Raw genomic sequence first — 21,336 nt, 5'->3', positions numbered from 1 at the left:
GGGAGTTATATCATCATCTAAGCATTTGCAGGGAGGAATGGGGTTTTCATCTACTTTCCTTTTTAAAAGAGAAGAATGGGATTGCGAAAAAAGTTTTGAATTTTTTGGCATAAAGGTTTGTACTTGTGAGTTGACTTGAATGAGCCATTTGAGTTGGACAACTTAACTTTAGGGGAATCAAAATGCAGGCACGGCATTGAGTATACTTAACATTCCTGATGGAGTAGCAATATCATTGCTGGACTGATATGACAAGATCTGGAACCCAAACTGAGACGAACTGGTCCTAAAACATGTTTCTGGTCCAAAGGGGGTTGGTAGAAGATAATATTGTAATCTTTTATTTTATTTTGTTTATTTTAGAAAGTTGGGTAACATACTAACATGGGAGATAGTTTCTAAGGTTTAGTTTCCTACTTGAGTAGGTTTCCATTTTCCTCTTATATACACATGTAATTTCAACATTGAGTAGGTTTCTTTTCCTTTCCTGCTTCTAGTGACACATATGACCAGTCACGACTGCTATTCTCTCTCTCTCTCTCTCCCCCGTTTGACCTGGTTTTTGGGTTGAAGGAAGCCCTCCCTTGGGCGACCAACTCCTTGGAATCTCAGCCCCTAATCCCTTCCTAATTGTGAGAATCAAACCTAACTTCAGGGCTTGTCCTCTTGCTATCACTGGACCTGAGCTGCGGAAATTGTAGTTCATATTTTGATCTTTGTTTTGGGTGCCTTTCAGATGGAATCAATAGGCCAGGGTATTAGCTACCTTCCACTAGAGTTTCAGTTCAATTTCAAGCTTCCATTTATGAGTTCTCCTATCTGAATCAAAATCCTCTACTGCTGGGTTTTCTGTTCTTATCAAATGTTGAAGAAGACTTTATGACATAATATTGTTTGTCACCATAGCCCCCTCTTTCCCAAAATGCCTACCCCTTCATCTTAAATTCTGTCCCTATCCTAATTTTATGTTAATTCCCAGTATACTCTATAAATATTAATTCCTTTTGTGTCCCATCCCCTAGTTATCTACTTAGCATCCCTCTAATATTCTGTTTTACAATTCTGCCACTTAGGAGAAGTGGTGAGGAAAGACATGCATAGCTTAGGCTTCGTACCAAGTATGGCATCAAATAGAGCTGATTGGAGGGCAACGATCCGTGTAGCTGATCCCATTTAGTTGGGATAAGGCTAAGTTGAAATAATTACAGAATTGCCATTCTTTGATTGCATCAATTCCATTGAGTCAAGTTGACATGAGAAACAGACTTGGTGAGTGCTAAAACAGTGGTTTGTCTAGTTCAGTTTGGTTCTTTTTATTTGAAGATAGGAATTGAATTAGTTTGAGTTATACTGGTTTAGGTTTTTTCACTGGAAAGAGCTTAAGGAACCTGAACGGAAATTAAGGGTGGTTGTTTTAGTCTCATATGAAACCCTTATTGTGATTTTCTGTTACACTCGTGTTGATGGGAAAAGTTCTGGAAAAATTCTGAGCACATGTGAATGAAGTCTTATCCATGGGGCTTGATGTTTAGATCACAAGAAGACCACACATATGCCTTAAACACTTGAGCCAGGTAAAAAAATTGGATTTTACAATAGGTTTTGCAGGTACATTATAAAATGTCTTACCTGTGGGATGAGCTCAAGTTCAGCGGTAGGGCAATTAGGGTATAGGACGGGTACATACAACTAAATATCACAGAGTCAGAGAAACTGCAACAGATTGCTGAAAATGTATTAGGCACTTTAGAACTGTAGGCACTGATTTCACGCTCCAATATTCTAACCCTTTTTTGTTCTCAGAAGAGGGGCAATTGGAAAGTGTGAACCACTCTCAATCTAGTAGTGTATGAACCATCTGTGTAGATCTTGCAAACAATGAGCTCCACTTGGATGGTTCACCAATTGGACAGTCCTGCTTTGTGGGATAATGAATTTGGTGGATTCGTGGTACTAATTGAATGGTTGAATCGATCTCCTAAGTATCATTTTCGAATCATGGTCCACCCAAGAGGTGACCAGAAATTATGAGCTTTGGATGCATTATAGCTAATGATGTTGTTTATTAAGGGTATATTTGGTTATGCTTCTCAGCTTTTGCTTTTGGGGTTCCAGAATGATGGGGACATCAAAGTGTACAGGCGCAAGAAGAAGAAGAAGCAGCCATCTTTGTGGCTGGAAGAATAGAAAGAAGAAGATCTTGTGGGCCCCAAGCTCGATCCAGATTTTAGAAGATCTTAGAAGATTTCAGAAGATCTTGTGGGTCCCAAGATCGATCCAGATTTTTAGAAGATCTTGGAAGATTTTGTGGACCCCACCAAATCTTATTTGGTCCCAAGATCGATCCAGATTTTTAGAAGATCTTAGAAGATTTTGTGGACCCCACCAAATCTTATTTGATTCTAGTACTTTGCTTTAAATCTAGTGATATTTGATTGTCTTACACAATTAGGAAACTAGGATTTCTTTATATTGATCTATTAGGTAGTTTTTATTTCATGCAATTGAGTTTCTAAGTATCTTTTTATTTTTGGAAGTTTACTCTCTTTAAGTGTAAGGCAATTGGCCATTGTTCATGTTCAATTAATGAAGAATATTGAAAAGAAGAATAAACCCTCAAACCCCTCACGGTTCTCTCTCTCTCTCGTTCTCTCATCTTTCTCTCTTGCCTCTTTCCTCCCTTACTCTTTCGGCTCTCTCTTCTCTCAATCTTCTTGTCTCGCCTCCCTCTCTTTCTTTTCAGTCTTATCACTTTTTTTTTTTCTGCTGCTGTGTTGTTAATACTGCACCTGCTACCTTACCTCATTGTTGCTGCAACACATTACTGGAGTTACAAAATTGCTGCCGCTGCACCTGCTGCCTTACCTCACTGCTGCTGCAACATATTCCTGCTCTTATAAACTTGCTGCTGCAACATATTTCTGCCGGTACAAAACTGCACTGCTGCACACTGCTGCCTTTACACCACTGCTGCTACTCTCTCTACAATTAGCTGGATGTATCTTCTTCAACAAAAGGTGGAATACAACCTCTTTATTTTGGAGAACCTGGATTTCTTCTTCTCTCCTCAGATCTGAATAACAGTGTGGTAAAGTACTAAACTAAATCCTCCCCACCTCCCTAAATCCTTATTACATATATTGCAACCCATTGACGTTGAAGTCTGCCCTTGCCCTTTGTTTATGCCTATTTTATCGATTGTTGCATATCTAATTTGGGTGTCTAGATGGATTTGTGCTGAACCTAATATTCATATGTCGTTTGTTCCCTTCCCCATGTCCCCACTTGAAACTTGAGTAAGAATTTATGTGTTTTTCCGTCTAGATTAATATTATTTTTTGGTTACTTTGTTTATTAGTCTCGCTTTATCTTGCATGCTTAATCGTGTTTGCTGAGATTCTTTGGTCTTATTTACCCAAGCCCCTTGAGTTAACCTACCTAGTTAGTTAATCTTGTAGGAGACCTAGTCATCTAGGAACCCCTCCTACATCAGAAACTCTTTGTCAACCTCAATAAGTGCACCTTCATGAGTCATCAAGTCATCTTCCTGGGATTTGTTGTGTCAGCTCAGGGAGTATCTGCTGACCCTGAGAAAGTGAGAGCGATTGTAGAGTGGCCTGAGCCAACAAACATTCATGAAGTACGAAGCTTTCATGGTTTAGCCACTTTCTACAGAAGGTTCATCTACCGGTTTAGTTCCATTATGTCTCCTATCACCGATTGCATGAAAAAGAAGGAGTTTCAATGGACTAAGAGTGCTACGAAGGCCTTTAATGAGATTAAAAAGCTTATGACTGAAGCTCCAGTCCTGTGCCTCCCAGATTTCTCTAAGATCTTCGAAGTTAACTGTGATACATCTGGTATTGGGATAGGTGGTGTCCTAGGACAAGAGGGCCACTCTGTTGCCTATTTTAGTGAGAAGCTTAATAAAACTAAGCAACGATATTCTACATACGACAAGGAATTCTATGCGGTTGTCCAATCATTGCTTTATTGGCGACATTACCTTTTACCGCAAGAATTCATACTATTCTCTGACCACCAAGCTTTGAGATACCTTAGTGCCCAAAAGAAACTCAATCAGAGGCATGCCAAGTGGGTTGAGTTTCTCCAAGAGTACACTTTTGTACTTAAGCACAGACCTGGTGTCGAGAATACTGCTGCAGATGCACTGAGCCGGGTGAACATGTTCCTCAGTCGCACCAAAGCTAGGAGTCGGGCTAGTGTGCTACTCCAAGCAATGAGTGTAGAGGTTGTAGGGTTCGAGAGAGTCAAGGACCAATACCCCACCTGTCCTGATTTTAGTGAGCCGTTCACTTCCTTGAGTGAAGGCAACCCAGTCAACCGCTCGGACTACCTACATAGGGAGGGTTTTCTTTTTAAAGGAAGCAAGTTGTGCATTCTCAGGACTTCACTCTGAGATTTCCTGATTTGGGAATTGCATGCTGGGGGAGTCGCTGGCCACTTCGGTCACGATAAGACCATCACCCTCGTTGAGGACTGATTCTTTTGGCCAGGACTGAAGAGGGATGTTGCTAGAGTTGTGGGTCAGTGCAGGACATGCCAGACCGCCAAACAACAAAAGCAAAACACGGGTTTGTACACTCCCCTACCCGTTCCCTACTCCCCTTGGCAGGACCTTAGCATAAACTTCGTGCTTGGTCTCCCAAAAACTTCGAGAGGCCACGATTCTGTTTATGTGGTTGTTGACCGCTTCTCGAAGATGACCCATTTTATCCCATGCTCTAAGACCTCCGATGCATCCATAGTAGCCAAACTTTTCTTTAGTGAGGTTGTCAAGTACCATGGGTTACCCCTCACCATAGTGTCCGATAGGGATGTTAAGTTCACTAGTCATTTTTAGAGGACCCTATGGCGGATGATGGGAACGAAACTCCGTTTCTCCTCAGCTTTCCACCCTCAGACCGATGGCCAAACCGAGGTTGTTAATAGCAGCTTAGGGAATTTATTGGGTTGCCTCATAGGAGAACACCTTACCAGTTGGGATCGAGTCCTCAGCCAGGCCGAGTTTGCATATAACAGTTCTAAGAACCGTATCACTGGTCTGTCCCCCTTTGAGATTTGTTCAGGATACCAACCTCGGGCACCCATAGACCTTATCCCAGTCGTGTCTAGTTCTAGGACCTCCCAGTCAGCCGAATATTTTGCTCAGCATATACATGATTTGCATGCAGGTATAAGGAGACAGATAGCACTGAGCAATGAGTAATACAAATCGAAGGCAGATATGCACAGAAGGCTACAAGAGTTTCCAGAGGGTGATATGGTGATGGTAAGAATCAAGCCACAACGTTTTGTTAGGGGAAAAGCGAGCAAGCTACATGCTCGTAGCACAGGTCCGTTCAAGGTACTCAAGAGGATAGGTGTCAATGCGTATGTTCTTGATCTTCCAGCTCACATAGAGATCAGCAATATTTTCAATGTTGAAGACCTAGTCCCATACCATGGTACCTCTACCTTCACCTCTTTTTATCCTGATGACCTTGAAGACTTCCCTTTCAACATTGATGAGACTTCTGAGCCAAGCCTACCACTTCCCCCCACCTCGTTACCACCTGTGCCTAAGGTCACGAGGAGAACTGAAGAAATTGAGGAAATCCTTGAGGAGAAGATTGTGTCCACACACTGGAGGTTCTAGAGAGTTCTTGGTCAAGTGGCATGGACGTCCGGAAATTGACAACACCTGGATCACAATGCAAGAAGTCCAACAACTCAACCCATACCTACTTGAGTATTACATGAGCTTTAATTCACCAGAGGTGAATTCTTCCAAGTCGGGGAGAGTTGATGGGGACATCAAGGTGTACAGGCACAAGAAGAAGAAGAAGCAGCCATCTTTGTGGCTGGAAGAATAGAAAAAAAGAAGAAGAAAAAAGGAGGAAGAAGTAAAGCTCGATCCAGCCATTCCAACGTTGGATCGAGTCCCTTTCTCTTTCCAAATGTTAGAAGATCTTGTGGGCCCCATTAGTTATTAGTTTAGTAGTTTATTTGTAGTATATTCTTTCCTTGTTAATCTTTTAATTAATTAGGAAACTACTTTATTGGTTGATTAGTTTTTAGGAAGTCTTTATTTACTAGTCAATTGACTCTTTTTATTTTTAGTAACTAAATTGATATTTATGTAATGGCTTAGGCCACGGTTGAATAATGAATGTTAATTGAAAAAAAAAGCCAAGAACAAACCCCCACCCCTCTCACGGTTCTCTCACTCTCTCGTTTTCTCACTTTTCTCTCTTGCCTCTTTCTTCTCTTAGCCTCTCGACTCTCTCTTCTCTCTTCTCTCTTCTCTCTTCCCTCTTCTCTCTTGTCTCGCCTCCCTCTCTTTTCTTTTCATTCTTATTTTTCTGCTGCTGTTTTTGTTGCTGCTGATCTCCCCTTTCGATGTTCACTGTTGCTGCTACACACTGCTGCCCTTACCTCACTGCTGCTGCTACACACTGCTGCCCTTACCTCACTGCTGCTGCTACATACTCCTGCCCTTACCTCACTGCTGTTGCTACACACTGCTACCATTACATCACTGCTGCTGCTATACACTGCTGCCATTACATCACTGCTGCTGCTACACATTGCTGCCATTACATCACTGCTGCTGCTACCCTCGGCAGTTGCTACTCTCGGTTGTTGTTTACTCTCCATTGGTGCTGATCTCTCTACAATCGGCTGGACTTGTCTTCATCAACTAAAGGTGGACTGCATCTCTTTATTTTGGGAGACCTTTATCTCTTCTTTTCTCCTCAGATCTGAACAGCAGTATGGTAAAACACTAAACTAAACCCTCCCCACTTCCATTAATCCCTATTATATATTGCAACCCATTAACATTGAAGCCAGCCTTTGCCCTTTGTTTATGCCTACATTTTACCGGTTGTTTTAAGTTGTTTCGTCACTGCTATATCTCCAAAGAACCCTTGCTGATTTTCTATTTTAGTTGGTTGCTAGAGAACATTGATTGTTTGCATATCTAATTTGGGTGTCTAGATTGATTTATGCTAAACCTAACATTCGTATGTCATTTGTTCCCTTCCCCATGTCCCCACTTGAAACTTAAGTAAGAATTTATGTGTTTTTCCATCTAGATTATTATTGCTTTTGGTTACTTTGTTTATTAGTCTCGTTTTATTTTACATGCTTAATCTTGTTTGTTGAGTTTCTTTGGTCCTATCTACCTAAGCCCCTTGAGTTAACCCTACCTAGTTCGTTAATCTTGTAGGACTTAATCACAGAGACATGAAAGACAAAAGTTCCGGACCAATTAAGGTACAAGGACTGGAGGACCGACCTGATGAAATTAAGACAACCAGCATAGGAGAGGAGCTTGCCTTTCTAGAGCTGAAGCTTATTCCTTACCTGATCAAGTAATGGGGTACATTGGTGGGAAGAGAGCCTGGAGGAAATGAGGGGGAGACCCAGGTATTTAACAGGCAAGTAACCTAACGGGATATCGGTGATTCCCAGAAGGTTAGCTTAGAGATTATGAGAGGCTCCGGAGAGGAAGATATTGGATTTAAGAAGGTTGATGCTGAGGCCCGAAATAGACTCGAAGGAGCGGAGGGAGTCCGTGATAGTGGTGATAGAGAGAGTATTTACCTTAGAAAAGATCATGATGTCATTAGCAAAAGCCAAATAGGGGAGGGATTTGCATTTAGGGATGAGAGAAACGAGATGGAGGTCCGTAGCAGATTAAATGGAGTAGGTCAGGACCTCCAAGGAGAGGGAGAATAGGAGAGGGGAAAGGGGGCATCCTTAACGGATACCATAGCCAGAGGGAAAATATCCGATGAGGCTACCATTCACAAGGACAAAGAAACGGGGGGATGAGATGCAAGTGTGGATCCAATGGCCAAAAGATTCCAGGAAGGACATTTGAGTCAAAACATTAGATATGAAGTCCCAACTAATCGTATCAAATGCTTTATGGATGTCAATCTTGAGGAGGGCAGCCGGAGAGTGAGACTTGCGGTCAAAACCACGAATAATCTCATGACAGAGGATAATGTTATCAGTAATGCTCCTACCATCATTAAAAGGGGATTGGTTGGGACTGACAAGTGAGTCAATGACTTTTTGGACCCTGATGGCAAGGATTTTGGCAATGAACTTGTAAAGGAGATTACAAAGAGAAATGGGTCTGAAGTCACTTATGGACTCCGCTCCTTCCTTTTTTGGAATGAGACAAAGGAAAGTGTGATTGATCTCGCTTATTTGATTAGGGTTGAAGAATAAACTACACACCAAATGGATGAGATCATTACAAATGATGTTCCAGCAAGCGGAGAAGAAACCCATACTAAAGCCATCAGGACCCGGGGCTTTGTTGGCCTTGTGAGAAAGAATGGTCGAGACTCGAGAGGATTTCCTCCTCACTGGGAATGGATTAGAGGAAAGGAAGGAGCTCATCTAGGATAAACTTATTGAGAAGGTTAGGGGAGAGGGAGGGAGCATGGCAGAAGAGTCTCTGAAAGTGAGAGATGGCTTCAGACTTAATACGATCAAGGGAGAACAGCTCAATCCCAGAGGAGGAGATAATCTTAGGAATGGTATTGGCATTATTCCTGGCTTTGAGGAAGCAGTGGAAGTAGAAAGAATTGGAGTCTCCCAGCTCTAGCCACTTGATGCAAGCTTTTTGGCGGAGTATGCATTCTTCTTGGTCCAGAGCCAAAGATAAGTCAAAAGCAGCCGCTTTCTCTTCATCGGCCAGGGTAGGGTTAAGGAGATCCTACTGGAGCCTGACTTGAATGGAGTGAAGAATGTCGAGCCAGGAAGCTACCTGAGAGGAGATGATCCCAAAGGTAGAGGAATTCCAAAGCTTTAGGGAAGCTTTCACATTCTTGAGCTTTTTGGCAAAGGCCAAGAGAGGGGAAAGGGAGCGAGGAGTGGGAATGTTCCAAGCACTATAGATAAGAGGTTAAAAATCCAAGAGGAAAATCCACATGTCGAAGAACTTGAAAGGCTTAGGACCAAAGGAGCGGAAGGGAAAAACATGGATGGAGATGGGACTGTGGTCAGAAATTCCAGGAGTCAAGCCAGGATTCATTGACATGGGCCCTATCAAGCTTACAAGCCACCCTGAGATTACCTGATCTTCGGTTGTGCCAGGTGAGCTTGGTTCGGGACCATCTGAGATCAGTGAGGTTGAGATCATCAATACAGTCATTAAAAGAGTCAACTACCAGAGAGTCAATGGGGTTTCCTCCATGCTTTTCATGGTTAAAGCTGGTGACATTGAAGTCTCCCACAATGCCAGGGCCTGGATCCAAAAAGGGGAGCAAAAGAAAGCAGGCTGGCCCAGAGGGGAAGCCTAAGAGAGGCCCGATTGTAAGATTAGATGGTTAAGAGAAAGCATAGGAAGGGACCAGAGTGATGGGAGATAGAAATGTGAATGGCTTGGGCAGAGGAGGATTGAGTAGAGATGGACAGATAGGAAGGGTCCCAAAGAATCCAAATTCTCCCATTAGAGTTGTGGAGATAGTTAGAAGTAAAAGACTAAGAGGGGGCAATCGAGGATGCAATCCAGGAGGCATTAGCTTCCAGAACACGGGTTTCAAGAAGACAACAAAGGTTGGCTTTTGAGGAGCGAATACTGGTTCTGATTTCAGCTTGTTTGGACGAGGAATTCAGACCTTGAACATTCCGAACAATCCAAGGAATCTTTAGGAACCCGGGTTGGTGGGCATCGAAAGCATGGTCAAGCAACAACGGGTCTTGGGGATGAGGTGACCCTGGGAGGGTGGGGAGGTCAGCGGCTACACCCGATAACAAGGGAGGCAGAGGGTGAGGATGAGGATCTGGTAATAATGGAGGACCTTTTGCTTTGATTCTTTTGGGTCGTTATGAATGCAAGAGTGTTGGTGATGGGCAGAGAAGTGGAAATGATGGTAAGGTTCGATAGAGAGAGGTGAAGGAAGGATCTCATCCAAAGAGTCAGTCGGAGGGGCTTGCTGAGAATTGCTCTATTCAAGAGAATCAGAACTATTGTAAATTCTAATAGTATCCAAGTGATTGGTTCTCTATGATTTCCGAGGAGGATCTTGAACGAGAGACATTGTCTTGGAGCTATCTATGGTGTCCTGGTCAGATCGATTGTCTGGAATGGTCTGCAATGGACCTTGAGGAGCAGAGCAACAAAGTAGAAGTGATGACATGACCTTCAGAGGCCACCAAAATATCAGAGGGAGAACAAGTGATCGGGCTAGTGCAGATGTCAGTGTCGCTTCTAGGGCACGACAAAGGGATAGGAGGCAGAAGTGAAGAAGAAATGATGTGGCCTTCCAAGGCCAGAGGCAAGAGGTAAGAGCTGGTAGCCATGTTGGTGCAAATGGCAGAGAGGCCTTCCAAGGCCGACAGAGCAATAGGGTGGAGGGTTGAAGTGCCCCCAACACAGAGGGAGACATCCGAGGCAGGGACGGAGGGAGGGGGTAGAGCACTTGAGCGTGGTAGAGTAGAAGTGGCAGTGACACTCAGCAAATGATCAAACTGGAGGGGACTGGTGGAATCAGTGGTGCATGTCGATGCCAATCAAAGGGGGTAGCCAGCAATGATCGCTCAAAGAGAGACAAAGTCGGGCTAAGAGGAAGGGGACAACGGGTTGGAAAGAATAAGGTTAGGCAGGTTAGGTAGTGGGTTGGGAAGTTGTATATTGGTAGATGGGTCGGGCAGTGAGTTGCTTGGATTAAGATGGATGAAAGAATGTGTCGGATTTTAAAGGTTACCCGAGTAAAAAAGATGATCCACCGGTTATTTAGAGAATTGGTTTAGTAATTGAACCAGGAGAAATTGGTTCAAGGGAATAAAGGGGGTTCAGGGATAAACCGGTTCGTCAGGTTGGAATAAGAAGGGTTAACGGTTGAGGGAAAAGGGTTAGAGTTCTAGAGCGGAGAACTCATAGTAACAACGGAAGAAGTAGGCAGAGGGAGAAGAGGAGGCAGGATGGGATTTGGCTTGTTAGACGATAAATTGAAAGGCAGTGGGAGTCCAACATGGCGATCTAGAGGGAGAGAGCCCTCACAAGGAAGAACCTAGGAAGAAGCAAAGACGTGTGAGCAGGGAGGCTCATGAACAGTTCCATCAGGGTCTAACATATCCAAAACCGAGAATGGATTGGGACCAAAGGTAAAAGCCATCAACAGTGGACCAACTGTCCGAGGGTGTAAAGTCTCAGTCGGAAGGGAAGCAGAAGCAGTGATCAGCGTTTAGGCCTTCCGGAGTCTATTTCTTCTGTGTCTCTTGTTGGTCTTTTCAATGAAGGTAGCTTGTTGGGGACTATCTAAGATGTGAGCTTGATTATCAATGGGTATAAGATCTCCCGAGGGTGCTTGATCTCCCAAGGGAGCTATATTGGTGGTGGCCAGTGGGAGCTTGTTCAGACTGAGTGAATTTGTTGCAAGTCACAGTCTTGTGTCCGAAGCATTTACAAAATGAGCATGATGGGGGCAGCCAGTCATACTGGACTTCCTACATAAAGGAGTGGCAATCTCCTTTCATGGTTGAAATTGTAGAAGGTAGGTCTTGGTCTGCTTCCACTTCAATACAGATTCTAGCGAAAGATAGTTTGTCCATGGTTTTGGCGCGTTCATCAGAGTACAAGGTTTGCCAATGAGAGATCTAACCAAACTAAGACCCTTCACACACCAGTAACCAAGGTAGGTTGGGGAAGATCACCCAAAGAGGGATGGAGAAGGGCTCCGTCTTGGTGAACAAAGTCCAAGCATCCCATTGTCTCAGAAAGACAAGCTTATTCCCAACATGCCAAGGTCCACCGTCAATAGCAAAAGCTTTATCAGTTTCAGAGTCAAAGTTGAAGATGAAGGTCCCATTGTCGAGCATGAACATGGACAAAGAGCAAACAGGTTTCCATTACTTCTCAAGGGACGTTTTAACAGTGATGAATGGAGGTCTGCTTCCCAGAAAAGAGCCTACCACACAATTCTTTCATTTCAAAATCTTTGAATCTAGAAGGCCAGGCGGACAAAGGCCAATGAGGGAGGAGTTATCGGTAGCTGGAGGGTGAAAAAAGAGTGTGTCTAGGAGGAGGAGATGACCGAAGTCCAGAGGCGGAGTGCAGGAAGGGAAGAAGGTTGAAGGGAGGGAGGAGAGGAAAAGTTGTTGTCGGAAGGGGGAGGAGGGAGGCTACTGATAGGGTTAGAGGTGGTGCCGGCAGCAGGGGCCACCGGAGGGGAAAGAGTCATTGCTGGTCACGGCATTGGGACAGGAGCTATACCAAATGCAACATAAAAATTAATGGCCATAGATGCGTTAAACATTGAATCATAGAAATTGTGAGATTACTTTCTCTAGTATAAGGTGGTGAAACTTAGAAGGAGAAAACATGAAAACATTTACTGATCTCTTTTTTTTTTTATAGGTAGGGAGGGAATTAGGTAACAGCCAGGAGACATTTACTGATCTCTTTATTGAGTTTTGTTGGATTTCACATGTCCTTTTCTTGAGTGTTTTGTTTTCTAGCTTGAGCACAGCCCTGTAGCATTCGAAGGGGTCCAGTAGTCGAGTGCACGATTACTGGGGGACCCGTTTGGCTGTTTTATTTTGGAGGTTGATTTGCAATATTCCCGGTTGCACCATAGGGGGCATATACGGTTTAAAGATAGTGTCAAGTGACACGACTCAGCCCACCAATTTTTTTAACAATCTTTGTTACAGGTATCAGGAAAATTTCATATAAGTGAAAGATTGAAAGTTCTCCTATCAAGAAGGCGACACTAAGGTTTGCTCTCTCAATATTCTGACACATAAATTCCTACAAGCCTAGGACTCATTACGGTGGGATTTTATTATAGAGATCTAGAGAAGGATGAACTCCCCCCTCTTTGTCGAGTGGGTATTCCTTTGTATATCCTCAACTCAGTTCTCTACCCTAGATCGTCAATGAAAGTCCAGCTGGCTTCTTCAAAGCATGCTGGGAATTAGACATGGATGTTCAATGTCCCCCTATCTTTCCACTCTTGCATGGAAGTTATGTCTAGCGGTATCCAATCTAAAGTAGACCGGAAATTCATTAATCTTTCTGCAAAATGCAAACCTACTCAAATATCTCACCTAGCCTTTGCAGATGATGTTATGTTTTCCAAAAAGGCCAACTCCCCCTCTTTGGAAGCAAGGGTTGTCGGGCATAAGATTTAATTGGTAGAAATCTACTTTGTTCTCGGTGTCCATTTCTGAGGACATCAACGAGAGGTTAAAGTCCATTTGGGGTTTTTATTTGGGTCATCTTCCAATCAAATATCTGGGCCTTTGGTTGATTTCCTCCAAGCTAGATGCACATCATTGCACCCCATCTTGGACAACCTTTGGAAAAGGCTTTAGCTGTGGAAAGCAATGCTTTTATCTTTTACAGGTTGCCTAAAGCTGGTTCGGTCAGCAGTGCAAAGCTCCTTCATCAATTCGACCAAAGCGCTTGGTCTGCCTCTATGATTCAGAAGCTTAAATCTTTGGTGAACTCTTTCTTGTGGAAGTTGGTTGAAAAGAGGAAAAAAACTTGGGTTGATTAGATGTACTCCCAATTTCTTGGGAAGAACTCCATTTGGATTGTATCCTACTCTAGTTCATCGTAAGGCTTGGAGGAATAGTTTAAGATACAGGACTTTGGTGGTTGATGTGATCAAGGTTAGGATTGATGACGGGTACAATTATTTTCTTTTGCTGGACAATTGGGACCCTCATGGACTCATGCACAATGTCTATAGTGATAGAATCAGGTTTGACTTGGGAAGACAGAGGCTGGCCAAGGTTCATCATCTCTGATAAAAGCCTGCTACTCCCTTCTAGTTTGATTGAGGTATGGAGTGCTCTTTTGTGTGTTGTCAGAAGACCGTGGGGGGAGCAGTGACCTTGTGGGTTTGGATACGGATAGGTTATGGGGTGTTTTATACTGCTTTTGTGTGGAGCTTAGTGCCTTCTGTGCCCCTAAAGTTCCTTGGCATGAAATCGTCGGGTTTAAGGGCTATTTCCCTCATCACAGTTTCATTGCTTGGGGAGCTCTCATTCGATCTCTTCCAACACAATGGTAGGCATATCTCTCCCTCCCAGACTGCTGCCTATGCTGGAATGCAACAAAAGATATTCACCACTTGTTCTTTGCCTGCCACTTATCCTCTCAGATTCAGGAAGGGTTTCTACAAAGATGCTACCATCTAGGAAATAAATCCTTGAATTTCAAGGGGAATGTAGATGGGCCAGGAAGAGTTTTAATGGAAAATCTTGTTGTAACATCGTGGGCAAGCTTATCTTTTGTGCAACCATCTATCAAATTTGAATGAAAAGATATCTTAGAAGATGGACAAAGAAATCTAGAATTTTTCATCATATTTGAAATTTGTTTGAAGTTGGGGGCAAGCCTAATCTTTGTGCTGGATCTTGCGTGGATACTTCTACGAATAGGCATGTAGTTCACTCTTGGGACTTCCCTGTCCAATTGCGTGTTGTGAGCTAGAATACCCCTTAAGGATAGTTTATTTGTATCTTTCTTTCCTCTTTGTTGTTATCCCTTTATTTGGGGGCCCTCCCTGTATTCTTTGGGCTTTTTTGTTATAAATCATTAAAAAAATAAAAATGCTGGTGGTGGACACATCTGTTATGCTCTTTCTTTAAATTTATAATAGTTTAACAAAATTTTAAAGAAAAAATAAAGTCACGATAATGATTTAAGGAAATTATTGAATTCTAGTTTAATTATTCAAGGTGCATGCATTTTCTGCGTTTTGATTTTTTGAATCAAAGATAACAAGAATAATAAATAAAGAAACATAAGGACACACAATAAGAAGTGTATTCCACTTCCATATTCCTATGTCTCGAAAACATATTTTTAGAGATTAGAAAGCTCAAGGAATCGAAGCACTAGCCATTAAATTTACCCACACAGAACGCCGTACAAATTTCATGAAGAAAATGCCATAATATATAACTAATATCTTTGAACCCTAACAACTATTTATGTTTTGGCACTTGCTACACTCATTTTCATTTGCATACACCATGTAACCCATTTTTTTTCATTGCTATGAAAGGCTTATTTAAATGCTTAGGGCTCCGGACAATGCAAAACATAATCCAACCAATCCCAAAATGCAAGGCCCTTAAGATTACTCCTTTAACTTTTGTAAATGATTTTATGACTTTTGCTAAAGCTTCCCCAGCTCTATTTCTTCAATTAAGGAAGCTTTGGATGCCTTCTTAGATATTTCTGGTCCTTATTTTAATCCTCTTAAATCCTTGGCATTCTTTTCAGGAGATCTGCTATGATGATAAAGGCAACTCAAAGACATTTTGGGTATTCCTAGGAGACATTTTCCGTTTAAAAATTTGGGCCTTTTGCTAATTTCTTGAAGCTATATGCTCATCATTGTTCCCCTATTCCGAATGTTTCAAAAGAGATTACAATTATGGAACAGTAACATTCTATATGATGCGGGGCAACTCAACTCATAAGATCAATATTGCAAAATTCATATATCTACTAGTCTAGTATTTTCGGGCTTCTGGCTTCTATTATTTATAACATAACCATTATATCTTCATTCTTTTAGAAAGGACAAGAAAACCCTAATTTCCTTCATCCTATCACTTGCGCAAAAATTTCTCTGAGAAGATGAAGGTAGATTAGGGCTTCGTAGAGTAAAGTATAAAAACATTTCAAGGATCATCAAACTTATCAAGAAAATAGCATCTTGAAAGAGAATCATTTGGACTGACTTGTGTATACTCAAAATACTTAAAGTTGGATTACATTTGGATTGCCACATGCTATAATGACGCATCTTGGGTTTGGAGGAAAATTCTTAAGAGTGATTCCATTCAATTTACCATTGATGATGATTATGACAAAATATCATTGATGATGATTGTGATATGTCTTTGGCTGGAGACAACTGGCAAACAAATGGAGTGCCTATTTCCAAATATGATGACCGTATAAAGTATGATGCATTATCTGTGATGATAACTGATGTCTAGGTCCTAGTACTTCTAGCAATCTGATTAAGGTTTGATATACTCTCCCTTCTACTCTTCTCAAACCTTGAGGTAGTAGCGATTTAGTTCTCTGGCAAATTCTTCAAAGAAATTTAACTTTGCCCCAACCTGGAACTTGATTCGATCAAAATCTCAAAAAGTTCCAAGGCATAAGATTGTTTGATTTAATTTAAACACTCCTAGACACAATTTCACTGTTTGGCATGCTCTAACCTTTTTTTTTTGGTAACAAATAATTCATTACCAAAGAGAAACAAGGGGCCCTAAATGAGAAAGAGAAAAAAATTGCAACAAATAGACAAAGGCAAGACCCTCAAGTGAGTGGAATCTGCAAAATGGATGCGGGAAGACCCCAGGAAACAACAATATTCATATTCCTCGAGGAATCAATAAAGCAAGGGGAGACAAAGGAAAGTGTGTTCCTAATGTCAAAAGAGATGTTGTTACTTATCTTTACCTACCCAAGGGTTTCTTCTTAAGAAAAATCTAACCATTTCCAATTGTTGTCGATGCTAGAATTCACAATAAAATGTGGATCATCTCTTCATTTCTTGTCCCTTTTCAAGATCTGTTTGGAAATGGGTCCTTAATAAGTGTTGGCCTCGTCAAAGAACTTCCCTTTCAAAGAGAATGGAAGTAGATCTTAAAATTTTTCATTGGTAAATCAAATTGTGACTATATTGGAAAGCTTGCCTTTAGTGTTCATATTTGGTGGGAAAGAAATAAAGACATCACGCACTATAGAACATATTTGGGAAGCCATTTGTTACGATCCCATATCAGCTTATGGGGGCTGATCCCACATCGATTTCCTATGGAAATTGATGTGGGTTGATATGGTCTTGGGTCCCCTCACCTTGTAAGTCGGTTTATGGGGTTGAGTTTTTTCAGGACCGTAACAGTGGTATCAGAGCAGCCGATCCTCGGCCCAACCTCGGAGCAAAATGAAAGACCCTTAAAAAGGGCTACTTGATCAACTTATGGGGGCTGATCCGGATTGATATGGTCTTGGGTCAATTCATCTTGTAAGCCGATTTATGGGGTTGAGTTCTTCCAGGATCGTAAGAAACCATTAATTTTGAGATTAGGTATCGACTTCTCCCCATTCTTGAAGAAATTAGGCATGTGGCTATATGTCACGACCTTTCCTCTTATTTTTACCCCCTTTCCTAGAATTTTGATGTTTCTTCCGCCCCTCCCCCTTAAATTTTGATGCATGATCCTTTGTTTATTTGTTTTTTTTTTCCCACCTTGTCTTTTGATGTATCAACCGTTGGTTATTTGTTTTTTGGCTTTTGAATAGGTTAGGGTTCCCCTTGGGCTTTCCCTCTTTGGCTTTTGTGTTATACTATGCTTTTTTTCTTTTTAATTTATTTTCTATTCATCAAAAAAGAAGAAAAAAAAAAACTGCTACACCAGGTGACGCACATAGTAGGACTAATAACAAAGCAAATAGCTCATTGACTCTTTCCAATTCACTGTTGCACATGAATGATATCAAATGGTTAAGAAAACAGTTTGCTAAAAAGAAAAAAAATGGTTAAGAAAGCATACAATTTAAGTGTACACTTACCTGCAGCTCAAGGGAAGGTTCATCCAATTTTTGGAGATTCTTCGAATGCAGACGATGCCTCTCCACTATGTCCTTCACACTGTGGAATACAAGACAATGCCAAAAGTTAGTTCTGACATTCTGAAGATTAAAGAACTATCTAGTCCAATGAAATAGTTTGATTCAAACTAAAAAGTAATTATTATTTCTAGTACAGTATAAAATTTCAGCCCACCATGCTTATTCTGGGTGAATAACGGACTAATGCCATTCAGCAATGCATACACCAGAACCTGGATTTCTTCTTCATGGTCTCGGCCTCTCAAGTACATCTTCACTATCAGAGTAGAAAAATATCTCATGATTCTTTAGGGGTACACTAATCCTGTAACCCTATTCTTTTATAAATTTATTTATTTTTTTCTGGCCGAAGATTAGCCACACAGACAGAGAGATCGTGTGTCTCAAAAACCAATATCAACTTGATAATTTTAAAAAACAATATGATTGCTAAATGGGGGAAAGCACTTGTAGAGGTTGTAAGTTCGCAAGGATAAAGTGAAGTTGGCTTTCTCCTCTTTGAGTTCTGATATCTCCTTTGATAATACAGTAGAGTAAGGAATGGCAATACCTCCCCCACTACGTTTGGCAGTTAATAAATAATAACCCCTACCCCGCATGCACATTAAAGCTATCCTGAAAAAAGAATTATAAAAAAACCACGACTTAAGTTGAGGATTGATGTCCTGTATTCTGTGCACTAAGGTAATAATCTGCCTTCGGAATGAATGATCTTAAAAGCCGGTAGAGCTTGAGATCCAAAAATTTGTATATCTTAAGGTTTATATAGGGATAGTGATGGAAATTTGTATTCTTGCGTGTGAGCAGATCAGGTTTACATATGAAAACATTCTCGTACGTCCCTAATCCGTTGATTTAGAATCCATTTTCTCTCTCTTCATTTAATAGATTTCAAATACACAAACGTACAAGATTGTTCTTGTATGTGAACCTGATTGTTCGGGTTATAAGAATTTAAAAAAAAAATACAAAGTAAAATTATTTTCATCTTTTATAAGATAAACACCTTACGAACTACGTAAATCCTAACATTGTGCAATTGTTTGATTTTTTTATTATAATAATAATAATAATTATTATTATTATTATTATTATTATTATTATTATTTTCATCGTTTAGATTTTCGTTTCTAAGTTTTTATGGGGTTAATCAGTCACCAACTGTCATATGCTTATGATGTATTTAGCAATGCAAGGGGAGAGAGAATAATTAGGATATCCATTATCTCTTTCAATTACCTATACTCATTATGCATTATTATTTTTTTTTTCCCCTTTGGCTTATCTTTTATCCTTTCGTAGGATCTGAGTCATTCTCCTTTGCCTTATCTTTTATCCTTTCATGAGATCTGAGTCATTCTTAAGCCATGGATATGGGTGCAACAAAGTCGGATTGGGCTGGGCTTCTTAAAATCCTAGCCCAACCCTGAGTCCCCTTAACTAGGCCCAAATCCGCCTTGACCTTGACTCAGGGTCGCAAAACTCCAATCCAAGGCTAACCCTTACCTACCCTGATTGGCCCTAATTTTTCAAGGTTAGGCCGGGATGACCCTGATTGACCTTGACTCTGGTTTGCCATCAAGGGTCAGGTTATACCTGACCCTGACCCTGCAAAATATGAAATAACTAAAAAATAAAAAATATTCTTAATAAAAAGGGGAGATAAAAAACACAAAGTCACAAATTACTTGTCATGGCGAGAACATCCTAAAGCAAACATTCAAACAATACAAGCAACTCCAACTATTATGGGAAACATAGAGGAGATCATCCTAAGAAAGCAAATAATCCAAAAAATTTCAATTATTTGTCACGATAAACGAAGATGTTCATCCTAATAAGGCAAACAATCTGAAAATCTCAAAACCCTTGTCATGTTAAACATAGAGAACATCCTAAAAAAACAAAAAATCCAAAATCAACATCAATGCAAAAATCAGGGCAGGATCGTGCCAAAATCAGGGCCAGGTTCAGGGCAAGATGGGTGGGCCAAAGACATCAACCCTTACCCGCCCTACCCTGACTTAGGGTCATAAATTTCAGGGTCGGGTTGGTCCTCAGGGCCAAAATTTTTATGTCGATACTTGTTCAGGATCATGGTGGGCCAAGGGCGGGTTGGGACCATCATGGCCAAACTTGCACCCCCTAACCATGGAACGGATAAAAAATATTAATCCCTTAGGTAGAATTTGTCTTTTTTGAAATTGAAAAAAAAAAAACCACAACCACAAATGAATATTTTTTATTAAAAAAATTTAAAATGTTTTATGAATTTATAAATCCTAATCCGTTATAAATTAAGACAATATCTATGCTCGTGATTTTACAAATTTTACGTAGAATTCTACAAACATTAATTTATAGCCCTAGGTTTGAGTCCTCAACCCCTCATCTAGATCATGAATCACCATTGTGTGACCAAACAAATTAGTGGGTATGCTGTCAGTAAGTCCCCAAACAAATTAGTTGGACATGCTTCTGGTAAGTACCCTATGCCACTCTCATCCCAGTCCTTAAATTGGTTGAACCGCTAGCTCCAAGAAAGCTGACAGAGTACCTAACCTCCTCCCATATTTTTAATGGGAAAAGAAAAAAATTATACTACAAAGAAAAACGAGATACAAACTAGTGTCTCCTGAATAAAATAAACTCAACTCATCCTTATCCCAACTAAACAGGATCAAATACATGGATCTAGGGGTGTCAATTTTAGGCCCGCACTAGCAGGCCTGACTGAGCCTGACCATGAAAACCCAAAGCCAGCCCAGTTCATTATTAAATGTGTCAGGCTCAAGCACAGCCTGACTAACATTCAGTATTTCCCAGTGCAAAGGTGCTACCTGAAGGGTAACCAACCGTGATTGACTGATGAATAACCTAACTCAGCCCAACATATTTAAAGCCCATTTACTTAGCCCGACATATTTAAAACTTGTTTAGAGCTTGCATAGGGATAAATGTGTCATTAGACCGTTTAAGGCATGTCTAGGACCCGTTTAGCCCTATCATTGGTAGCCTAATTAAAGACCAGTACTAGGTTGAACGTTTATAAATGGGACCATGCTTAGCCTATGAGGACCAATTACTTAAATAGGATGGTCCCAGTGTGAAGTAGTGAAGTGGAGAAGCTCAATTAGGGCCAATTGAAACTGGCCCAACCCAATCGATTAACACCCCTACATGGGTCCTTACCCTCCAATCAATCCTATTCACATCCATACTTGATACAAGGCCTAAGCTATGCATATATTTCGTCACCACTTCTCCAAAAGTCATTATAAGTCTACCGCTATTTGTTTTAGCTCATTAAATTTGTATCAAATCACGCTACCGTACTAGAGCATCTAAATGCTTCCATTGAAGCCATGATACCTCAAACGAATTTCTCACAAAATATCGTGTATATTGTTCATTCCTTATTTAATCTTCCTACTTTTTACCACGCATCCATCTCAACATCCTCACTTTAGCTACACTAAGTTTATCTAATGATGTTTTTTAACAATCCAACATTTCGCACCATACATCATAGCTAGTCATATGCTCTCCTATAATTTTTTTTCTCTAAGTTTTAAATATACACTCTGGATGCACCTCTCCACTTCATCCATCCTATTCTGATTCTCTTTTTAAATCATCCTCTATATCTCCTTTATTTATGGTTGAGCTTAAATACTTCAAATAATCACTTT

The 21,336-nt window shown here is 40.9% G+C and overlaps 1 protein-coding gene across 5 annotated transcripts in view; it reads right to left on the bottom strand.

Moving 5' to 3' along the window:
* LOC122077148 (MADS-box protein SVP-like) overlaps positions 1-21,336 on the bottom strand; it is a 55,998-nt gene that overhangs the window by 23,009 nt on the left and 11,653 nt on the right. For all 5 annotated transcript variants that reach the window (XM_042642975.1, XM_042642973.1, XM_042642972.1 and 2 more), the window contains one exon: positions 17,585-17,663. In XM_042642975.1, the coding sequence (XP_042498909.1) occupies positions 17,585-17,663 (79 nt within the window). The remainder of the gene's footprint in view (positions 1-17,584; positions 17,664-21,336) is intronic.

This window comes from Macadamia integrifolia, chromosome 4 (genome assembly GCF_013358625.1).
Source record: "Macadamia integrifolia cultivar HAES 741 chromosome 4, SCU_Mint_v3, whole genome shotgun sequence".
Lineage (NCBI taxonomy): Eukaryota > Viridiplantae > Streptophyta > Magnoliopsida > Proteales > Proteaceae > Macadamia > Macadamia integrifolia.
Note: the sequence above shows the minus strand (reverse complement) of the source record. Positions and strands in the feature narration are given on the sequence as shown.